Source organism: Ochotona princeps, chromosome 1 (assembly GCF_030435755.1).
Source record: "Ochotona princeps isolate mOchPri1 chromosome 1, mOchPri1.hap1, whole genome shotgun sequence".
NCBI lineage: Eukaryota > Metazoa > Chordata > Mammalia > Lagomorpha > Ochotonidae > Ochotona > Ochotona princeps.
In genome coordinates this window covers 109,369,892-109,393,227 of record NC_080832.1, presented here as the reverse complement: position 1 = coordinate 109,393,227, position 23,336 = coordinate 109,369,892, and the positions used below count along the sequence as shown (strand labels likewise).

Genomic DNA, 23,336 nt, shown 5'->3' with positions numbered 1-23,336 from the left:
TCTTAGTAAAACCAACTTAGTTTTTAAGCTGAACAACAGCTTCCTGGAATAAAACTTGCACTTCCAAGTCTCCCTTGCATTCAGGGGAAGCCATCCAACAATGTTCTCACCTTCTCACTATTCTCCCCTTTTCTTGTCATACCTCTGTCATTTTTCAAGGCATACCTCTCTACCTGTGCTCCTGACCCCATTTCATGATCCCTTGAGCAGTTCCTCTTTCTATCTATCCTATCAGTTACCCTCTCTCCCTAATACCTTTAACAGTTTGCTCTCCACTAGCCACCTCCTGTCAGTTCAGCTCCTTGAACACCACACATACACTCGGTAACCATTTTCTCTCTTGCCCTTCATCAAGTTTCTCAAATTCATAATTTTTTTCTACTTTCTCTGTTTTAGGTTCAGCTTCTCATTCTGTCTCATCCTTTCTTTCCATTACTAACACTGATCTGAAAGACGAACCAATGTTCTCCCAAAGGCCACTTATCCCACCTGACAGCCTCAAGATCAACAGCCTTTCTCCCAGTCAGTCCTTTGGGACACTCTCTGCACGTTCTGCTGTCTGCCTGACCATTTCTCCAGCTCTTTTGCAACAGGGTCATCCTTCTTTTACTACAATGGTTACATTCTAAGCGATCACTCTAAATTCCCCCTTAATCTGCCCCATAGCTTCAACTACTTTCAAACAAAAAGGCTTATTTGGCTTTTGGACTGTAAAGTTACTCATCTTCACTATAACCATTTTCTAAAAATTATATGTTTTAGGAGCAAACATTGGTGCAATGGTTAAGTCACTGACTGGAGAGTCTACACATCCATCACAGCCTCCAGTGTGAGTCCTGTCTTTTTTGCTTACAATCAAGCTTCCTGCTAATGTGCACTTTGTGGGCAGCAGGTAATGACTGAACTACTTGGGTCCTTGCTACCCAAGTAGAATACCCAGACTGAATACTCAGTGTTATCAGGCATCAGATAAATGTATGCCCACAAGGATGGCCATAATTAAAAAGTCTGATAAGTAGTGTTGGCAAGGATGTTGAGAAGGAAGAACCACCAAACAGTATTATTGGGAATGTGAACTGGTGCAGCCACGGTGGATGACAGTGTGGCGGTTTATTACAAAGTTAAACAGCACTGTCCCATGACTCAGTGATTCTCCTCTATGGTATACCCTAAAGAAGAAAACACCAATGTTACAGCCGCATTATTCCCAACAGCCAAAAGATGAAAACGAAGTATTAATCAAGTGGTGAATAGATACAATATTGCTTATCCACACCCTGGAACATTGTCCAGTCAAAAACAGAAATGACAGACTAACATGCTAGAACCAGATGAGCCTTGAGAACATAATTAAGTGAAAAAGCCAGCACAAAAACCACAGATTATACAACTTCTTTCATATAAAATCAATGCAATCAATCCATTCATGCACACATCGTGAAAATGGTGGCTGCCAGGAAGATGGGGAGTGACTGTACCAGTATAAGACGACTTCTTGAAGTGATGGAAATGGTAAGACAGTGGTGATGGTTGTACAACATTCTGGATATATTAAAAACTGCTTGGGCCCGGCATGATAGCTCAGTGGCTAAAGTCCTCACCTAGCAAGCGCCAGGATCCCATTTGGTTGCCGGTTCTAATCCCAGCAGCCCTGCTTCCTATCCAGCTCTTTCTTGTGGCATGGGAAAGCACTTGAGGAGAGCCCAAGGCTTTGGCACTCTGTACCCACGTGGGAGACCCAGAAGACATTCCTGGCTCCTGGCTTAGGATCGGCTCAGCTCTAGCCATTGTGGTCACTTGGGGAGTGAACCCTCGGACAGAAGATCTTCCGCTCTGTCTCTTCTCCTCTCTATATATCTGATTTTGTAATAAAAATACATAAATCTTTTTTTAAAAAACTGCTCAATATATATTTTAAATAGCAACTTTATGGTATATGCATTATGTCTCAATTTTTCAAATTCTAAAAAATATAACTAATATAATTTCTATAGAACACTAGTCCATTTTCTCCATCAGACTTAGAAAGCAAGTAGTTTTTCAAACTATAGCACAATTCTTTCAGTCTTTACTATCTTAAAACAGCAGCAGACCCAGTTGGGAAAATTCATAAGACAGAGGGATAGGATGGACAATTTTGCATCATACCCAGCACAGTTCCAAAACAGAGGATGTATTCATTATACAGCTAGGATAACAGAAGAGTCAGATCTCTAAAAACTGAAAGATTCAGCCTAAATAAGTTAGTAAAAAAATAAAACAAATTCACAAGCTACTAAGTACATGTCCCTGAGCCTGCCTGGCATGCACAGTCTCTCTCTGCCAAAAACCAAAAACCAAATTCAAAACAAACATCGAGATTCTAGGGAGGACAAAGCTCAAACAAGCAAAAGCATTTCTAGCTGTTACTACAGTTCAGGGAAAATTAACAGGTGTATTTCATTCTGAGCTTGTTATTATCAAATTGGCCCTGGCCAGCAAAGCAGGGGACAGAAGTGAGGATGGAGAACTCCAGGTGAGATGTTGGTCCCCAGCTCCATAATGACTCCCACACGAAATACTTTCTGTCTCAATTCTCTCAGAAAAGAGGTAAAGGCAGACTGGAGTGCTGCCAACCCTGGCACTTTTTTTGTTTTTAAGTGTTTTAAAATTTCTATTGGGAGGAGGGTGAATCGGAAAATATCACTACAATCATGAAGGCTTTTTGGCTTACTGAAATTGGCACAAAGTGATTCTTGCCTGATTCATGCCTCTAAACAATCAGAAGGAATGACGGTCACAGTGTGAGAGAGTTCCTGGAACAAACACAAAAAACTGCCTGATGGTTGTGGCTCTGACTTGTGTGATTCTAGGAATCTGCTGTGCTCTCTGGCTTCTGTTTAGGATGGTAAACACAGAGTCAACCTGACAAAGGGCTTCCTGTCCCCTCAAGACTGTCCTGGGCAGGGCTGTGACTACATGTGCATTGCCCACTTTAAACCCTTTAAGAAAACAGATGCCCTATAACTGAAGATAATTAGGGAATTGGAACAGCAGATAAAACAAACAAATCCAATTGGACAGTCTTGAGGGGTCCTGCAAGCTTCTAGTTTCTTGCCATAGAGAGTAATGATTCCTGTCAGTCACTTAGAAAAACAATAGCTTCTAGAAAAGCCAAAACACTATGACCTAAAAACAGCAGCCCTGCATCAGCACATAACAACTTACAGGAAGTGGGAGTCTAAAAAATCAGATTCAAATTCAGAAACTTAATCTCTGCTTCAATATGGGAGCCATAATGAGAAATAAGCTCCTGCAAAAACACGTATTAATCATTTTATTGGTTCTGATGTTAAAAAAAAAATACACAGCTAGTGTTGCATTCCCAGTGCACGTGATATATTGTTTTGTGACCGCAAAAATCTCCAAATTATTTTATCCAGGTTTATCTCATAATTTCTAAAACCCAAACACTCTCAAATAAATTAAAGTCAATTCAATCAGCAAAAGCAGCCATAAAGTCAATTAGGTTTCCGTATTAATCACAAATATTCTAATAATCTTTAAGATGTTGAACAACTCAGCACCCAGAACAGTTCTCCAGGTTACCCATGAACAAAAGTTACAAATTATGTTTTGAAAAATTCTAAGAGGAAGTAGGTAGGTCTCAGGACGGGGTGTCTCATGCCTGGATCCCAGATGCCAGCCACCACGTGGACGTGGTGAGCTGTCCCCAGGCCTGCCTGGGCTCCGGGGGGCTACTCCCTTCAGGGTGAGTACACCAAGGGCAGAGGTCTCCAGGAATGAGCAGGTCCAAGACCCACCCACCGCCCTCACTGGGTGGTGAATGGGATTGGGGAGGGGTGCGACCTTGGGCCTGGGAGTTTAAACTTCCAGCAGCCTGGTCTCAGGACTGGGCGTCTCATGCCTGGATCCCATATGCCAGCCACCACGTGCACTTGCTGAGCTGTCCCTGGGCAGCCAGTGCGCCATTTGGTGCCAGGCTCCACCTGCTGGCCGCCCAGCCGGGCAGCTCTGGGGTTTTGGTTCTTTGAATCACTGCTTAGGTAACTCCAGGTTGAACCCACTGAGCTTCTAGGTCGTGAATCAATCGTAAAGATTCCCAATGACAGTAACTCTTCCTTTGAAAAACTTGTAATCAATGAACAATGCTGACCACCAAATACCTGTCCATGAAAAACTATGGCTCAGGGCTTGTCCAGAAGAATCATATCCTGTTACCTGACATGATGATGGATCAGGAGAAGGGTCACATCAAGCAGGGCCATTACATTAACTAGCACTGGAGAACCATATCCGGGGGTAGATTCTGTGAGGGATGTGTGGACCAAACCCTGTGGAAATTCTAGCCCCACTGGTTAGCTCGAGGGTTGGGGTGGTGATGGACTAAGCTAGGTGTGACCAAGGACCCTGCCATTAATCACAGGTAAAGGAACCCGCAACAGTCTGGACTGGTCAAGACAGCAGCACCCAAATGTGCATCCTGAATAGGGTGTGGGGTGGGCCAGGATGCAATGTTCACCAGCTCCTACAAGGCCAAATGGGAGGCCAGACTTCACCAGAACCTGGCCTAAACCCAATGGCATGTATGAGAACTGGGTCTGGGTGTGGATTAAGTGGAGGATCTTGGGAAACTCCCCTGGTAAGTCATAGCTCCCACTGGTGAACATGTGGTCCAGACCTGGGGGTTGGACGAGCTGGGCAAAGTAGCTCCAACAGCTGGGTGATGTGTTGATTGGTAATGGAACAAGGTAGACAGGGTAGGACTGAGCAAACCTTGGCCCACAAGCAAAACTAGAGAACCAGGATGGAGCACAGGTCATGCCGAGCTAGGCTCATGTACCTATGATCTGCGTGAGCCAGGAACACTAAGCCACAGTGTCTAAGGCAGAGGTCGGGACAGGTGAGAGGCTGAGCCAAGCTGAGTCAGAGCAACCACTGGCATGGGCGTGATCTAAGGCTGGGAACAGGCCCAGTTGGGGAACTAAGGGGACAACCCTAGCTGGGTTGAGGTTCCCACCAAGGGGCACGTGGCCTGGAATGGGGGCTGCATTCTAACCAGGAAACGGTTGTAGTCTCCCATGGCACAAGTGTGGACTAGGATTGGATGCACCGAGCCAGGCCAGACTCCAACACCCTCTGGTGTCCTGGAGGACCAGGGTAGATGTGGGATGGACTAGGCAAGGTCTCAACCCCTACTGAGCCATGTGTGAGCCATATGTGGGTATGGACGAGCCACGGCTGGGCTGAAACATTCAACTGCAAGGACCAGTTTGGGTTGAAGGCCAGTCAGGAAAAGTCACTGTTCCTGCTAGGACAGGAGGTGAACTGAGTAGGGCTGGCTCATGGACCCCCTGGTATGTGCAAAATCTGGCATCGGGAGAGGTTCTGATGGAGGAGCCTGGGCAACTCCTCTGGCAGGACACAGACCCAGCAGGTTAGCGCAAGAAGCATGATAGGAAACAGCCCAGAACAGACCATGGAAAGTTTCCCACTGGCATACATTTGGAATGGGTCAGGGGCAGACCAGGCTGAATCAGTTCTCATCATCCACTGGCAAATCCAAGCACCAGAACAGAGTGTGGGTCGAGCCACGTTTGGTTGCAGCAAAAACTAGTGCACAATACGGAATGCCAAGGTGAGGTTGCCTGTGCCAGATGTGACTGCAGCACCCAACCAGCACATGTGAGAACCAGGAAGGGAGGGGGTGGAGCCAGCAGAGGGAATATGGGGGAATATGTCCCTTGCTGGACAGCTACTCCCACTGGAGAGCGTGAGCTGGGATGGGGGCAGACCAGACTAAGCAGGGCTACAACACCTGTGTGCCTCATGTGGCCTAGATCAGGCAAAAGCCAGGCTGGACTGATTATTCCTACTCTTGCAAATAAAATTAGAGTGGGTGAGGGTTGTTTGGGCTTAGCCACAGCATCAGCTGGCAGAAGCTGGCACTGGGATCTAATTCTGTCAGGTCAAACCACAGAACCACCTGGAGAGTGCACAATCCGGGAGTGGGAGAGGCCTGGGAAGGAAATGGTGGGCTCCTCCCTCTTGGGTTATCACTCCCACTGGAGGGCAAGAAAACTAGGACAGGGGCTGGGGTGGCTAGACAGATACCCAACAGCATCTGTGTGGGCTGCACAGTGGAGCTGGTTAGATGGAACAAAGCTTTAATACCCATTGACATGTACAAGAGCCAAATGGGATGTGGGACAGAGTGGACTAGTCTGCTACACATACTGGCAAACCAGGGTAGGGGGCGGTCCTGGTAGGGGTTATTGTGGGTCGCTCCAACTAGGCTCCCATGGTTTATGCGAGGACCGAGTATGTGCTGGGCAGAACCAGGCTGGACCTCAACACCCAATGCTTCCAGTGGAAGTCGGGGCTGAAAACAGCACCAACCCAGCAATTGCAACCACCAGCTGATCAGGGCGATGGACTGTGCCGGGCCCTGTACTTTCCAGTACATACAAAAATCTGGTCTGGGAACACCTCAGACAAAGTTTCTTTGGAGATCACCCCAATCAAAATGCTGGACTCAGAACCCTAACCAAGAAAAGACAGAAGACAGAACAGGTCAATCAACCATCTCAGCTATGTGTTGGCAACGAAATACGAGGCAAACGGAGACTCTATGATGGACTATGTCAATCAGTGGATTCTTCAAAGACCTCATAGTGCTTGGAATGGCAAAATTGGCAGTGATTCATAACTGGTGAACTATATAACCACTTGAGCAAGAACCTCGGAGCATGCCCTACACCTGGGACCTGGGTTGGGTGGGAGATTGGGTGGGCCTTCTCCCTTGATACCCCCCTTTAAACATGAAGGAAACAATATGGAAATAATAGTCTTACCCACTTTCCTATAGCCCTTGAACCTTTTTCTACCTTAATTAACTATGTAAAGATTGTCAAAAATATAATAAAAAAAAGATTTTAATAAAAAAAAAGGCAGAACAAATTTGCAGAAAGAAGGAGAATCAGAGGGAAAGATCTTCCATCCTCTGGGTCACTCCTCAAATAGCCACAGCTAAGAGGAAGTAAGAATCTTGTTGGGACATTAGGAGTGGCTGTATAATGTGGGTAGTTCAGAGACAATACTTGAGAAAATGTCAAAGGGCTACAGGATCAATTTCCATTTTTGGAGGGGGCTGTTTTGAGCCTCTAGGCCCAGATCTTTCTCACAGGTAAGAGGAAAGAGGAAAGAAGAAAAGAAAATCTTCACAATACTGTGAGAGGAGAATATAGCACCTTCTTATAAATCACTGGTTCTTCCAAGGCTCTAACATTTTAGAATCTCAGAAAGGCGCAACTAAAAGCATCTACAAGGAGCATCAGCACAGGCCAAAGGCAAAATTCTTTGCCAAGCTGTAGATGCTGTTAGAATTTTGATCTATAGCCTGAGAACTGATTTAAAAAAAAAAAGGAGTCTCCAAATTCTATTGACTACCAGCAAGTTTAAGCAAGTCTCACATCACAGGAAATAGAAATATACATATATTACCATTCCATTAAATTTCTTGTCAGAATTGGTACCTTTTAGACCTTTTAGATTATGGAATTAACATTTTGATTTACAGTAAGGACTTGTCGTTCCCAATTCCAGAGAATTCCATGGTAGTAGAAGACTGGGAAAATAGTTTTCTGATACCCCTAGCCTTGACCACAGTGTCACATGATTAAAGTACCGGTCAAGTGTGTGTTATCTCAGTAAGAAAAAAAAACCCATGGTGGGTGTGTGTTGGGAGGGTAATTTCTACAGGAATCATGTAATCTGACATCAATAATTATCTGGAGAAATGGAAAAGAACCAAGCAGTTTGATTATCTGGCTCAGTAAAGCTCAAGCAGTCTGTGGATCCATTCAACTAAACAGGACCAGGTCCAAAATTACAGCCTTCAGAATCCAAATTCCTTGTTCTGTTTTTACTGACTGCCTTCTGCAAATAAACACAAAAACACATCCAGTAGGGGTGGAGATTGAAGTAGCAGGAGGAATAAGAAGAAAGAGTAAACATCAATGTTGCATCCAAGTATTTCTTGGATTTTAATTTTGTTTTCCCACAGGTTTGAAAAATTATTTGATGCCCACTCATAAATGGCTTAAAACTTTATTTTCCTTCCTGAATCTGATTTGCAAAACATCTGTATATCACATAACAAAGTGAAATTTTCAGAGATTAAGCAATGATTTGTTTTCAGTAAATTCCAACACTTGCTCCCAGTTGTAACTTTCAGAGCAGTAAAAATGGAGGTTCTTTTGGTTGGTAACTAATTTTGAGTTCTGGTTCTCTGAAACTTTATATTCAAAATCAATAATTAATTTGCTTACCTTGTACAGATGTCTGGAACAGCCTGGATCAGGACAAAGGGCATACCAGCCCCAACTTCCTGTGTACAACCTACAGCAGGCAAACTCTGCTTGGAATTGTGTGGGAACACTGGTAAGGCACAGAATCCATTTCCCCAAAAAGCTAGACTGACTTCAGCTCTAACTTAGCAAAAAGGAGACAGGTTGGGGAGAGGTTAAATGCGGGGAAACAACGCAGGAGAAAATCAGTTTATGGACAGTTTTTAAGAGAAAATAGTCTCACTCTCAGGATATTTTCACAAAATTTTCCCACGCGACTATATAATAGGAAATCATTTTAAAAGTAATTTATTACCAAAACTGGACTTAGTTAAACAAATTCTATGATTCTTACCAGCCCATCCAGGTTGATTTTAAAAATTTCTTATTTCAAAGACCTAAATGGACCAACTCTGATGTATGATCGAATGTATCATCAAAGGAAGGCTGTTTTTCACTTTCTTCCTAGAGAATGCAAAGAGTCAGCTATTAAAATAACCTATAATTAAGCCTCCTTCTGTATACTTGAAGGACACAACTTGAAATTAGCACCAGAGCTCTAAGTTATGTATTTCCCTCACTCTGCCCAGGAATTTACCCTTCATAAGGCTTTCCCCACTTGGCACTCTGTATAGTTGAAAGTTATAATGCAGTCTGAGCAACATTGTAATATCCTGATATCCTCTTTTGACTTTTAAGAAAATATTCTCATACACTTTTATTCCTTTTCTCCAATTACTTTAAAGACAAAGGTTAAGTGCAGTGAAGCTAGAAAAATCCAAAGATTTTTAATATGAATAGGGAAATAGACCAGCCAAAATTTATTTTCCTTCTGCCTGAGTTGAAATAATTTTTTAAAATTAAAAATTTACTGATTTTTATGTGAAAGGCAAAGTTACATAGCGAGAAGGGAAGACAGAGAGAGGACTTTCATCTGATGGTTCACTCCCCAAATGCCCAAAATGTCCACAGCTAGGCTAGTCCAAAGCCAGGAGCTTCTTCCAGGTCTCCCATGTGGGTTGTAGGGGCACACGCACTTGGGCCATTTTCTGCTGCTTTCTCAGACCATCAGCACAGTGCTGGATTGGAAGTGGCACATCTCGGACTCAAAGTGACATCCATATGATACTACAATTGGAGGTTTAACTTGTTACACCACCATGTGAGATCCTGAAATAATTTTAAGACTAATGTATTGACACCCTGGCCTTGTGCCCAGAGATACAGTTTAGAGAGTCATTATGGTTGTGTATTAGCCTACAGGAAATAGAAAAATTAGGAATTAGAAAAATTCCTGCAAAACTAACAAAAAGGCAGAAATAAGCCAAGAAAAACCAATTGCTTTGTTGAATGGACAGAATATGGGACATACATATATAAAGAATAGGTATTATTATTATTATTATTTCCTAAGTCTTGTTGACAACAGGTTTCTAAATCAGTTCTAACTCTGTCCCCTTCTCTGAAATGAAGTCTAAATATAGTAATGTTTCTGTCACTACCCACTCAAGTGTGTTTTTATAATTTGGGGGAAGAGAAAGAGAGAGCAAGTGCACAAGACAAGGAGTCTATTATCCCACCTCTCCAAGAGTCAGAAACAGTAAAGATTGAGCCAGACCTAGGGCCACACTTTGGCAAAGCTGTAACCTGCAGAGGTCAATGCCATTGCTCAACTGGCTAATCCCCCATCTGCCAGTGCCGGGATCCCATATAGGTGCTGGTTTGTGCCCCGGCTGGTCCATTCTCCACCCAGCTCCCTGTTTGTAGCCTGGGAAAACAGAAGACAGCTCAAGGCCTTGAGACCCTACACCCATGTGGGAGACCTGGAAGAAGCTCCTGGTTCCAGGCTTCTGATCAGTTCAGCTCCAGCCACTGCAGCCATTTGGGGAGTGAACTGGCAGATAGAAGATCTTTCTATCTCTGTTTCAGTAAATTTGCCTTTCCAAAAAATAAATAAATGAAAATAAATAAATAAATGTAGGAAATGTTTTACAAAGTAAATTTATTTTGGCATAAATTATTTTTGAAATTAATAATTCTTTCATAATACATATTTTCCATGAACATTCTGAAGGTAATTTATATGCATGGATTTCAAAAAGACCCTTTTCTACCAAAGGAAACCTACTCTTTAACTTAATTTGCCATGAACCTTTTTAAACACTCTCAACTCTACTTAACAAACTGCTGTGAAGACTGAATAATCTGATAAATGTTCTGCACAAAATCAGGCACACAGTTATATAACTAAGGCTGTGGCTGTAGCTAGTACTCCAGTTCTACAATCATTTAATATTAGTGTAATTCACAGAAATCTCCCCCACCCCCAAAAAATTTCACCCAAGTCCAGGTTTTCTGTTTATCATCTATCTCTTCTTTACGCATGTGGACAGTTTACCACTGAAAAAGACTGAACAACTGGAAGCAATCCACCGTTTACAAAAACAGTCATTGTTATTCAGGGCCTTGCACTTGTCAAGGTGCTTACTTGAGGAGGACTGTGATGACAAGCTGTAACATCCTCCTGCTATCTAGAATAGGAGGACATCCATAATTACTGAGGCCACGCAGCAGCTCTTCAATAGTTTTTACAGTTGTCTTTTGTGCTCCATGGGAGCTCAAAAAATAACAGCTAACATTGGCTCTACCACTACATTTTACTAATTCTTTGGATAATGGAGGATACAAGTCACAGGGCTCTGTGGACAGGAATTCATCAGCTTCCCCCAACCACGTATTATTTAAAAAAACACCCCCACCATGTCCCCCACAATCAATCAATCAAAACCCCTTTCCTCAAGCCTTTATCCTCTGGCTACTACTTGTTCTCATCCTTCCTATCAACCTCCATCTTCTGGCGCCAGCACTACCCACTGAAGCTGTTCAGATATTTTTCAGTCATGCTAACTGCTGTGTGCTTGTAATGTGACTGACCACCCCATTCTCTCCTTGTTTTTGTCAGGCCTCTGCCTGTGTTCTTTTTTATGTATGCTATTCTTCCTTTATTCTAACCCTTCAACACAGGTGTTACACAAGGGTCTCACCTGTCCTGGGCTGCTTTGTGCACTGGCTAGTGATGCTCTGATCTTACGACGAGGTAGTGGCAAGTGTCTTTTCATCTCTATCCTCTGCTGGGAATATAACCTCCTAGAGGGTGAAGCGTTGTCATATTTAACTCGGTGCCCAATAAGATGCTGACACATAACCAATATTTGTCCAATAAACAAATAAGTACATGAATATTAGTTTTAGTTGACTTTTCATTTTCCTACATGATACAAAACAAATGAAGTAGTATTTGTTTTAGATACCTGATCTCATCACAGCTAACTTCTTTCCAAACAGGAATATAGGCACAAAACAAAAGAAAATCATTTTGGAGTCATTTCTTGTTAGTTTTCTGCTACGGGAAAAGCAAGCAGCTGAACAATATACCCCAAAACACTTGCCTCCTATAATCGAGGAATGTTTTTTTCTATGATCATTTATGTCTTTGCTTATGGCTCATAAAGAGATTTAACTGCACTAGAAATTTAAGGGAAAAATATAAAAGATCTTGATGAAACAAAGTGTTGGTACGAGATGAGTCTTACAAGAGAAATAAATCATATAAAATCACTCTTTCTGACAATAAGTATAGGTAGAAATATGTTTAGGGCTGTACAACTACCATACAAACGTGTAATGGCTCAGATGCTAAAATTGGCCTAATTGTATGTAAGGCTATCCATTTAGAACTCAGATAGCCTACAGTTCTCTACCCTAGTTTATTCCAGTTCATTTCCACTCCCCACAGCTACCATGTCAACTCCACCCCCATTAAAGATTGGGGGAGAAGGGAGTATGGACAGAGAATGCTGTGTGGACAAGTATGAGTGGAGTGAGTTAACTATAGGTTGCTATAGAAGAGCTTAGGAAAGCTTCCTAATGGAACCTGAAATCTCCCAAGCTCCTCCAGAGGAACAAGTTTCTTACTTGTCCTAATATTTTTCAATCTGTTCATTACTGATCCCCTTCACAGGAGCTTCCAAAGACATTTTTCTGCAACTGTCCCTCCTCATGAAATTTTAGTAGCACAACGATACTGTATATGTTTATGTAAAGTATGTATACCTTCCTGTTGTATATGAAAGAGTAAGTTCTTTCCAAGAACAAATTTTCACTCTCTTTCGGCAATATCATTCTGAATAGGCATGGATAGACTGGAGGATTAGAATATGATCGCACTGTCCTTAGGCAAGATAGGCTGAAGATGAGAAAAACCATTCCTATAAAATGGTTAGATGTTTATATTCAATAAAAACTGGTGAAATTCCAGTTTGGCATTTCTCTTTACTTGGCAATACCACTAGCTGACCATTTAATGTAGGTATTTTACAATTTCTTTTAGATGTTCATCCTATCTCTACTTGCTCAACCTAACAACAGCTCATATCCTTTGCACCAACCATCCTGATGGCCCAGCAGGGACTCTGCTTTGAGGTTGTTTCGAGTAGATTTTTTGCCTACAAAATTTTAATAACAAGAACTTTTACACAAAAAGGGTTAAAATACTTCTCCCATTTGTTGATTATTCTTTCTGGGTGTTGACAGCAGGAAAAAAATTTCATCTACACTCACATAGCGGAATATTATTCTATCACAAAAAGGAGTGAAATATTGATATGAATGTGTTGTAATAGAAACATATCTTGAAAACACTATTTCTTTGAAAAAGCAAGACAAAAAAAGACATCATATTTCTATGTATATGAAATTTCAGGACTAGACCAATGTAAAGAGACAGAAAATAGATAAGTAGATGCTTGGAAGTGGGAGGAATAGAAGGTAGGAAAGTGACAGCTAAATGAAATGGGTTGCTTTCTGAGATGATACACACACTTAAAAATTAACTATAATATTGTACAACTCTGAATATACTAAAAGCCATCGAATTTAAAACTCCAAGCAGGTGAATTGTGTGGTGTTTGAATTACATCTAAAAGTTGATTTAGAATTCAAAAATGTGTTTGATGGCTCAAGATTTTTTCCTTAAATTTCTACTGACTTATTTTCATTTTACTTGAAAGGCACAGAGAAAAACTGACAGGAAGAGATCTATTCACTGTCTCCTGGTCCACTCCCCAGATGCCTGCAACAGCTAAGGCTGGGCCAGGCTCAAGTTACAATTCAATCTGGATCTCCCACAGGGACCCACTACTTGCTGGGTTCCAGGGTGCACATTAGCAGGGAGTTATATTTGTAAACAGAGCAACCAGAGGTCAAAAATTGAAACAAACACTGCACTAAACCCTACTCTTAGAAGACCTTTTAAATTATTATCTTCGTGTGATAAGAAATTTCAACTTCATCATGACTAAAAGAATCAGACTATGATCGGGTCCAGAAGAGAAAATGTAATGTTGTAAGACTCCTAACATACCGGCTTAAACACATGAAGTTGTTTCTTGTGGTACTCAAAGAAGCCTTTCTTTCAACAAACTAAATGCCCAACAAGGGAAAAGAATAAATTACACAAGACCTGAAATACTCTTAGCTAACTTATTCCAATGTACTAACAAACTTTTAAATTCTGGAAAAAACCATTGACATCTAATTTCCCTGACAAATAAATAAGACTAAAAAAAAGTTTAATCTCATGAAATTTTATTTATTCTAAAGCCTAAAGCACTACAATAATTTATAAGGCTAAGAAAGCCAGTTTTGTCACTAAAATGAACAACATTTTGCAACATTCCTATGGTGAGTAATATCCAGGAGCTAATATGACTCCATGAAAGCAGTTTTTAAAGTCTTGTTAGAAGAGCTAATATGCATACAATACAAACAGCAAATAAGAGGACACTGAAATGCTGTCTGTAACTGGGCAGAAGACTATCCTCACTGACAAGAATTCCTTTCGGAATTGTTTGGGCTCTACCACGTGACTCACATCTCTGCCTTACTTAGTAAATTTCCAGGATCATGGATCATTCTAAATGATTACTACTTGTTAAATCTTATTCCTTACAAGGATCTCATTACAAACAAGAGAAATGGGTATTTGGGACAGCAATCAAGACACGGTTTGGGTTGTCAATATCCTACCACATCATTGTACAATGGGTTTGAGCCTGGGTTCCATTTCTTCTTTTTTTTTTTTTTTTTAATTTTTATCACAAAGTCAGACATACAGAGAGAAGGAGAGACCGAGAAAAAGATCTTCCAACCAATGATTCACTCCCCAAGTGAGCACAACGGCCAATGTCTGCGCCAATCCAAAGCCAGGAGCCAGGAACTTCTTCCAGGTCTCCCACATGGGTGCAGGGCCCCAAGGTGTTGGGTGATCCTCCACTACTTTCCCAGGTCACAGGCAGGAAGCTGGATGGGAAGTGGGGCCACCGGAATTAGAACTGGCACCCACATAGGATCTCGGTGCGCTCAAGGTGAGACTTCTGCCTCCAGTTCTTGTCAGTTTGCACCTGGGAAGCAGCAGGCAATGGCTCAAGAGTCGGGTTCTGTGAATCACATGGAAGTTCTGCATTGAATTTCAGGATACTGGCTTTGGCCTGGCCCAGCCCCAGTGGCTGCAAGCATTTTGGTGAGTGAAACATAGAAGGAAGATCTCTGTCTCCTTCTCTCTGACTCTCAAGTAAGTAAAAATAAGTATTTTTTTTTTAAAAAATGTGAAGTACTACACATACATTAAAACTGGTCCCGGTCTGGGCCGAGTGTGGGAGCCTAGTGGCTAAAGCCCTTGCCTTGGATGTGCCAAAATCCCATATGGGCACTGGTTCATATCTTGGCTGCTCCATTTGCTTTCCAGCCAGCTCCTTGCTTCTGGCTTGGGAAAGCAGAGGAGGATGGCCCAGAGCCCTGGATCCTGAAGCTGAGTGGGAGACCCAGAAGTTCCTGGCTCCTGGCTTCAGATCAGCTGAGCTCCAGTTGCTGTGGCCACTTGAGGAGTGAATCAGTGCATAGAAGATCTTTCTCTCTGTCTCTCCTTCTCTCTGTATATCTGACTTTCCAAAAAATATAAATAAATCTTTAAAAGAAGAAAACAAAAACCCTGGTCCATATGATGGCTACATGCATAAGGCTTAAGAACAATAAAATATAAGAAAAAATTGTTTAAAAATCTTACACATTTTGACTATTAAATAGATTAAAATTAAGTGTTATACTGGCAGGACTAGATAAAACCTTTTAAGAAAGATTTACATTTCTTTTTATGATATCTTAAAGTGTACAGATGAGATAAAACTCATTTATTTCTTTTTAAATATGTTTTTGGCATCTCAATAATTTAGTATTTTTTAAACTGATTTTAGTCTTTCTTTATATATACCTGTACTATATGCTACTTTAGCAAAGGGAGAAGCTATTTCAAAAATGTCTGTTTCTGTATGTTTGTCTTAGGAAAAAGGCAAGTGGAGGATTTTAGTGGTTCACAGTCCAGCTATGGAGCTAGTCATGAACGCACTGTAACATTTTCATATATGAAGTTAAACTAACGAGGCAAACCCTACTGAATCCTGAAGCAACACCAAACAGCAAGACACCGTCAAGACTCAGAGACATAACTGGGCAACAAAATAAAGAATTAAACTTATTAATAAGCATAGGGCCCATACACAATGCAAAAAGAATGGAAAGGAAACAGGGAATACACATACAAAACACAGAAAGCTTGACCAAAATATGAATGTCTATAGTGGAAAATTATTATCAGTTGTTCTCAGTCTCCATTAAGAATCAATACAGCACGTGGGATTTAGGATAGCTCATTAAGAAGAAGGTCTTTGATAGGCTAAACCAAACAAAACTGACACAACAAAGACTGATGGAAAACCCTTTATACCAAATCATTTCTAAGAGTTTTCACAATAGGTAGAATCACCCTAGAGGGCATTCTAGAATCTGCTGTAGCACTCGTGTCTTCCAGTTCAATTTTTCCTTTCACTTCTCCTTTATGGCATAACTAGAACATAATATTGATTTATTCAAACTCCCTTTTCATTGCTATCTAACCAATATACACAAAAATGGATACACCATAAACGTATAACTTAGCAAACAACTATAAAATGAACTCCAGCCAGTATCTCAGAAGCCCTTGCATGCCCCTTTCTGGTAACTCTTGATAGCTAATAAATCAAGTTTTTCCACTTTGTTCTTCTCCTTCATAGGGTGACTTGGCTATTTTTGACCCTTTACACTTCTTTCTAAATTTTTGAATCAGCTTATTAAACTCCACCAAAGAAAAAAGTTGGAGTTATATTGATTTTTTGAAAATTTATGTGTGTGGGTAAGTTATATTTTCTACACGTTTTGTTTCAGGGTGGTTAGGGGCACTACATAATATTTATTTTAAAAGGAGACTTTTGGGCCTAACAAGGATAAGAACCAACGTTCTAAATCAAACAAAGATGCAAAATTGTCCCTGATAAATAGGATGTAATATCCTACGATGAGAATTTCTTTTTTTCTTCCTTTTTAAAATTCTTTTTTTTTTAAGATTTATTTACTTATTTATTTATTACAAAGTCAGACATACAGAGTGGAGGAAAGACAGAGAGGAAGATCTTCCGTCCAATGATTCACTCCCCAAGTGAGCCGCAACGGCTGGAACTGCACTGATCCGAAGCTGGGAACCAGGAATCTCTTCCGGGTCTCCCACCCGGGTGCAGGGCCCCAAAGCATTGGGCTGTCCTCAACTGCTTTCCCAGGCCACAAGCAGGGAGTTGGATGGGAAGTGGAGCTGCTGGGATTAGAACCGGCGCCCATATAGGATCCCGGGGCTTTCAAGGCGAGGACTTTAGCCACTAGGCCATGGCGACGGGCCCCTTTTTAAAAATTCTTATTGATTTTCATTTTATTTGAAAGGCAAACAGACAGTGGTGGGTAGGGAAGCATATTTCTATCTGCTAGTTAGCTCCCTAAATGCATTCAATAGCCAGAGACAGGACAGGTGGTGGCCAGGCTCCCCCACAAGGGCAGCAGGGACCCCAACCACTTGAGCCACCACCTGCTGCTGTGTGGGATGCACATCTGCATGGAGATGGCATTGAAAATGGAACCAGACTTGAACATAGGCTCTCCTGGTACAAGATGTGGGTCTCCAAGCAAATTTTAACTACTGTGTCAAATGACCACACATGACTAGATTTGTGGGGGGCGGAGAGGAACTCACTTAAGATGATCCTTGTTTTCCTGTATGAAAATCTTTTTCAGATGTCAAGATTTGCTTACTTATTAATTAGGATTTTGGGGTATTGGTATGCCTTGGTTTCCTTACTCAAAATATATTCACTTCCCTATAAATTATCACAAGATGACAAAGAGGGCATGTAACTAATGCCAAAAGGGTCATTATAAATAAAGTTACTTTGGTTGTGAAAACAAATTCAGCATGTAAGAGTGTAAAAATTACCACTGTAATTCTACAGTTAAATTAGCTAATAAAAATAATAAATCAGAGCCCGGCACAACGGCCTAGTGGCTAAAGTCCTCATCTTGCATGCACCAGGATCCCATATGGGTGCCAGTTGGTGTTCTAGCCGCTCTGCTTCCTACCCAGCTCCCTGCTTGTGGCCTGGGAAAGCAGTAGAGAATGGCTCAAAGCCTTGGATTGGACCCTATACCCACATGGGAGACCTGTAAGAATGCCCTGGTTCCTGGCTTAAGGTTGGCTCAGCTCTGGCTGTTGTGGTCACTTGAGGAGTGAACCAGCACATGGAAGATCTCTGTCTCTCCTTCTCTCTGTAAATCTGATTTTCCAATAAAAATAATACATCTTTAAAAAATGATAAATCAAGCAAAATGGATCAAAATAATGTCTTTGGAATCTTAAAACACAAGTCAGCTTGGTGGTCCAAGAAGAATAAATAAGCATCTTTATATACAGTTTGCAATGAGGGTCATGCAATCCATATCCAGGTGTTTGGATTACTGGCTGCATGAACTTGGACAAATTGCCTGACCTTTTAGAAGCTTAGCTTTCTTATCTGCAAAATGGGAAGAACACTGACATCTTGCATAAATTATTAGAGATCAGTCAGTATTCAAGGCACCTAGAATCAAGGTATCTAAGAAGAACTTAAAAATGATGGTTATTAATTTTATTTTTATACTCACTCAGTGACTAGTTACAACTTAAAAATGATCAAATGAGTTTCACAAGGATCATACCTCTGGAATTTGCATCTCAAGGCTTTTATATCTAATTGTGGAATGAAAGCGTTTGTCTCCTTTAAAGAAACTTTAGGGGCTAAGCATAGTAGCCTAGTGGCTAAAGTTCCAGCTGAGTGAATCAAAAGATGGAAGACCTTCTTCACTGTCACTCCTTCTCTGTAAATTTGACTTTCCAATAAAAACAAATAATCTTAAAAAAAAACCTTCAGGCATCAGTAGGTAGATGGCAAAGACCATTCAAAATTCATCCCGGGCCCGGCGGCGTGGCCTAGCAGCTAAAGTCCTCGCCTTGAAAGCCCCGGGATCCCATATGGGCGCCGGTTCTAATCCCAGCAGCTCCACTTCCCATCCAACTCCCTGCTTGTGGCCTGGGAAAGCAGTTGAGGACGGCCCAATGCTTTGGGACCCTGCACCCATGTGGGAGACCCGGAAGAGGTTCCAGGTTCCCGGCTTCGGATCGGCGTGCACCGGCCGTTGCGGCTCACTTGGGGAGTGAATCACTGGACGGAAGATCTTCCTCTCTGTCTCTCCTCCTCTCTGTATCAAATCAATTATTGGAAAACAGTACATTTTTTCTGTATCACAGAATTTCTTGTTTCAAAGATCTTCCTCTCTGTCTCTCCTCCTCTGTGTATATCTGGCTGTAATAAAATAAATAAATCTTTAAAAAAAAATTCATCCCACAAGATCATACTATATATTTGAATAATAAGAAATTTTGAAACACTCCCCAAGTGAGCCGCAACGGCCGGTGCACGCCGATCCGAAGCCGGGAACCTGGAACCTCTACCGGGTCTCCCACCCGGGTGCAGGGTCCCAATGCATTGGGCTGTCCTCAACTGCTTTCCCAGGCCACAAGCAGGGAGTTGGATGGGAAGTGGAGCTGCTGGGATTAGAACCGGCACCCATATGGGATCCCGGGGCTTTCAAGGCGAGGACTTTAGCTGCTAGACCACGCCGCAGGGCCCAGTGCTCTAGCTCTTTGAAAAATTTCAATTATACATCACAAATATTAGAAAAAAATCCCACTCTACAAGGTCTGAATCTGAATGAGTCACAAAAACTTTCAAACATTGAGCTCACTGATAAAACATGGATGCCTTTAATTCTACTGGAGATACTCAGAATATAAGACAGCATAATGTGGCAGACAAAATCAATGAGCTAGCCAGCTAAGAGAAGTGCAGCTTCATTCTAGCTCTGACATTCAAAACACTAGTGTGAATTAGACAACACATCTGACTTCTATAATTTTCAACACTGCTCCTAAAAACGAGAAAGATGACGTAGGATTCCTTTCAAGCTCTGACATTCTATGTGCAGGGTACATACAGGGAGACAGAATGAGAGTGAAGTCTGTTAGTTTGCCCCCTTGCAACCATATAATATTTAATGGTAAATCCAGCCTAGAAATGAAATCTGATCTAATCCTTGGTGTCATAAAAAGAAGAATCAGAATGGATGGCAAGCAGGCAGGTACATTGAGGGCAGCGCCAGGTCTATTCCCAGGGGCTGTAGCAAATAATGAAGAACATTAGATGTGGTGTCATGTCTAGACTACACAAAACTTCCGTTCCCCAGTGTCCCCTAAAATCCTGGGATGAAGCTTTAATTCCTGGTCCACTCTGCAGACTCCCAAGAAGAGGTTCAATGCTGTGTCCCGCATCTGTACCCTATGCAGCACCATGATGCTCCTTGGACAAATTATAAAGAAATCATTGTACCTCTCTTCCGTTATGAAAAATGACACTCCACTCCAACAACACATTACAATTATTTGAGTAGTTTTGGCAACAACAACAACAAAATACCAGTGGCAGGTCCACCCAGTCCTGCCTAGTCAGACTCTGTGAGGCGAGACTTAGGCACTAGGATTTTGTAAATGCTCCCCAAATGATCCCTGTGCTAAGGAAAGTTCACTCAGAGGGAAGTTCATGTGTTGTCTCAGCACAGAAAAGATATATCCCCAAAAGTGAAAAGGGAATCATACCAGATAAAAGTGCTATAGTTGGTTTTTAACCAGTGCGTCAAAGGGTTTGTGTTTTGATGAGTGCCCCCCCAAAATTAAAGTATAGGGGTCTCAGGAACAATTGTCAACAGTATAATTATAGCTAACAGAGAACAAAGAGAGCAAGCCTACAAAGATCTATATTTTCACTGCATAAAATAATAACTAATTGTACTCTTTTAGTTCAACCATTCCCTATTTAATTACAATGCCGCACAATAATGATGAGGTATGTTATTACGTGTGCAGCCTTAACTAGAGAAAGTTTTATTTGATTACAAGATTAAACTGTTCCTGTACACTTAACCTTCATAGTTTGTTACTCTCAGAACAGTATAATGTTTGAGGGAACATTGCTCCTGGGCACTAGGAAGTGTTAATGTTCAACATTTGCATAAGTGAAAGTACTTTTCCATGTCTGCAGAAACAGAGAAAACTAGCCCCCTCAAGGGAATGGGGAACAAATAATTCTGAAGGTTAGGGGTTCAGGGTGGGATGCTTTTTGTATGGTAGGTGGTAAGGCTAACAATGGGGTAGATCAGACTGAAAGATTAATTAGATACATCTCTGACATTTAAACCTCAAGAGGTACTCCAAGGTTTGAACATCCCATCCCAACTCCAGCTGAAAAGTAATTGCTGCTGTGAAGGTATGGGGAAGGGGACCTTTAAGAAGTGGTTGGTGAGTGAAGGCTGCAATCAGGAATGGATTAATACTATGATCAGGAGAGTGGGTATGTCAACTCTCCTTCCCCACCCTCTCTCTCATGCATAGTCTCCATAGGTTTGCTCAGATTTTCCAGCAACAAAATTCTTAAAAAAAAAAATACTTGGGAGCACCATGCATGTTTTGTCAAAAAACCATAAACCAACAGGCTATTCAAGGGTTCTGAGATGCTGCAGGGGATAAGAGCCACGCCTACTCAATGCTTACACACAGGATTTCCTGGGAGAGGAAAAGTGAAGTGTGATCACAGGTAGTGTTATCCTGTTGGTAGAAATTATGGTGACTGGAAATCCCCCAAGTCAGATTTCAAAGTTATCCAATTTTCCTGGGTTGTAAGCTAGTAAAATCTAGAAATGAATAATAATTTAAAGCAGTAGGTATCCATTCACTTCTCCTTTGCCCCTCTTGTACCATTCTGGGCTTCAATTCCTTCTCAACCATACTTACAGTTTCCTTTCCTATTTTAAGCCTAAATTCCTTACTGAAAAAGACAAGAAGTTATAATTTTATCATTGATAGCAAACACCACCAAACATGTTCCTTTCTTCCTTCCTTTTATTTTCTTTGAGATTTATTTGGGGGCCCAGCGTGGTAGCGTAGTGACTAAAGTCTTCACCTTGCATGCGCCAAGATCCTATATGGGGGCCAGTTCATGTTCTGGCTGCTCCACTTCCCTTCCAACTCCCTGCTTCTGGACTGGGAAAGCAATGGAGAACAGCCCAAAGCCTTGGATCCCTCCACCCACATGACAGGAACCTGGCTTCAGATCGGCTCAGTTCTGGCAATTGTGACTGCTTAGGGAGTGGACCAACAGCTGGAAGATCTTTCTCTCTGTCTCTCCTTCTTTCTGTAAACCTTTTCAATAAAAAGAAATACATCTCAAAAAAAAAAAAAAAAAGAATTCTAAAAAGACAGAAAGAGACACAGAGATCCTCCATCAACATCTTCCCAAGTAGCCACTATGGCCAGGACTGGGTCAAGCTTAGGCCAAGGATCTAGAACTCTAGCCAGGTCTCCCACGTGGCTGCAGGGCTCCAGGCACGCAGGTCAGCCTGTGCTGCTTTCCCAGGCACACCAGCAAGGAACTGCATGGGAAGTGGAGCTCTTATGGGATGCTGGTGTCCAAGGCAGAGGCTTAAACCACTGCATTACAATACTAGTCCCAGGTCATTTTTTCAAGTGCGAACAATCCCTTATAATTCAGAACAGAGCTTAAAGGTTTTTGGTTTTTTTCTTTTTTTTTTAAATAAAATTCTTTTCTCTGCTAATAACATCTATCTAGATTGTAAATTAGTTCTGAATATCCTCCTCTCTGGTGACTTCATCTCACATCATTTAAAAAGTATCTAACTAAAAAAAATCACATTCATTCTGTCACCAATCTAGCATGTTACCTTCAGCTGTGTCCACACTGTCCACACTCGTCTTACCCCCTTCTACAATGGCTCATATCACTCCCCTCCTTTTTAGGCCTACAAAAGGACCTTATTCTAATTATTCCATTTTTCTTCTATAAAATTCTACCTCAACATTCATTCCAACAAGCATACAAACAAGTTTTAATACTCCCATTTAAAAATAAGCTTCCCCAAACGTCCCACCCCTCCCCTCTCCAGCTACTGTCTCCTTTCTTCAAAGGCACTTTCACTCTCTCACCCCTCTACTCAAACAGCTCTTGTCAATGTAACCATCAACATACCTTTTGCCAAACCCAGCTACCAGGTCTGCCTGCCCGTCTTCACGGTATTTAATACAATCCACTTCTGACTTTCAAAATGTTCGATGCTTTGTTTCAATGACAGCTCCTTCTCAGTTCTTCGCTGACCTTGCCTCTTCTTGCTCACTTCCACTGCCTCTTTCCTTTCAGCAGGCAATCTCCTACAGTCTTGTGTATTGTTTATTTACTTATTTATTTGAAAGGCAGCATGACAGAGAGGGGGATATAGAAAGAGATCTTACATCTACTGGAAGACCTACTAGTTCATTCTCCAAATGGCTGAAACAGCCGAGGACGAGCCAGACTGAAGTCAGGAACTCCATCCAGGTCTCCCACATAGGTGTAAGGCACTCAGCATTTGGGC

General features: G+C 41.7%; 1 protein-coding gene across 4 annotated transcripts in view; it reads right to left on the bottom strand.

Moving 5' to 3' along the window:
- The window catches only part of BTBD9 (BTB domain containing 9), a 452,784-nt gene that overhangs the window by 225,954 nt on the left and 203,494 nt on the right, over nucleotides 1-23,336 (bottom strand). For 2 of the 4 annotated variants that reach the window (XM_058663652.1, XM_058663648.1), the window contains one exon: nucleotides 8,331-8,489. The exons of the other annotated variants lie outside the window; for them this stretch is intronic. In XM_058663652.1, the coding sequence (XP_058519635.1) occupies nucleotides 8,331-8,489 (159 nt within the window). The remainder of the gene's footprint in view (nucleotides 1-8,330; nucleotides 8,490-23,336) is intronic. 4 annotated transcript variants of the gene reach the window in all.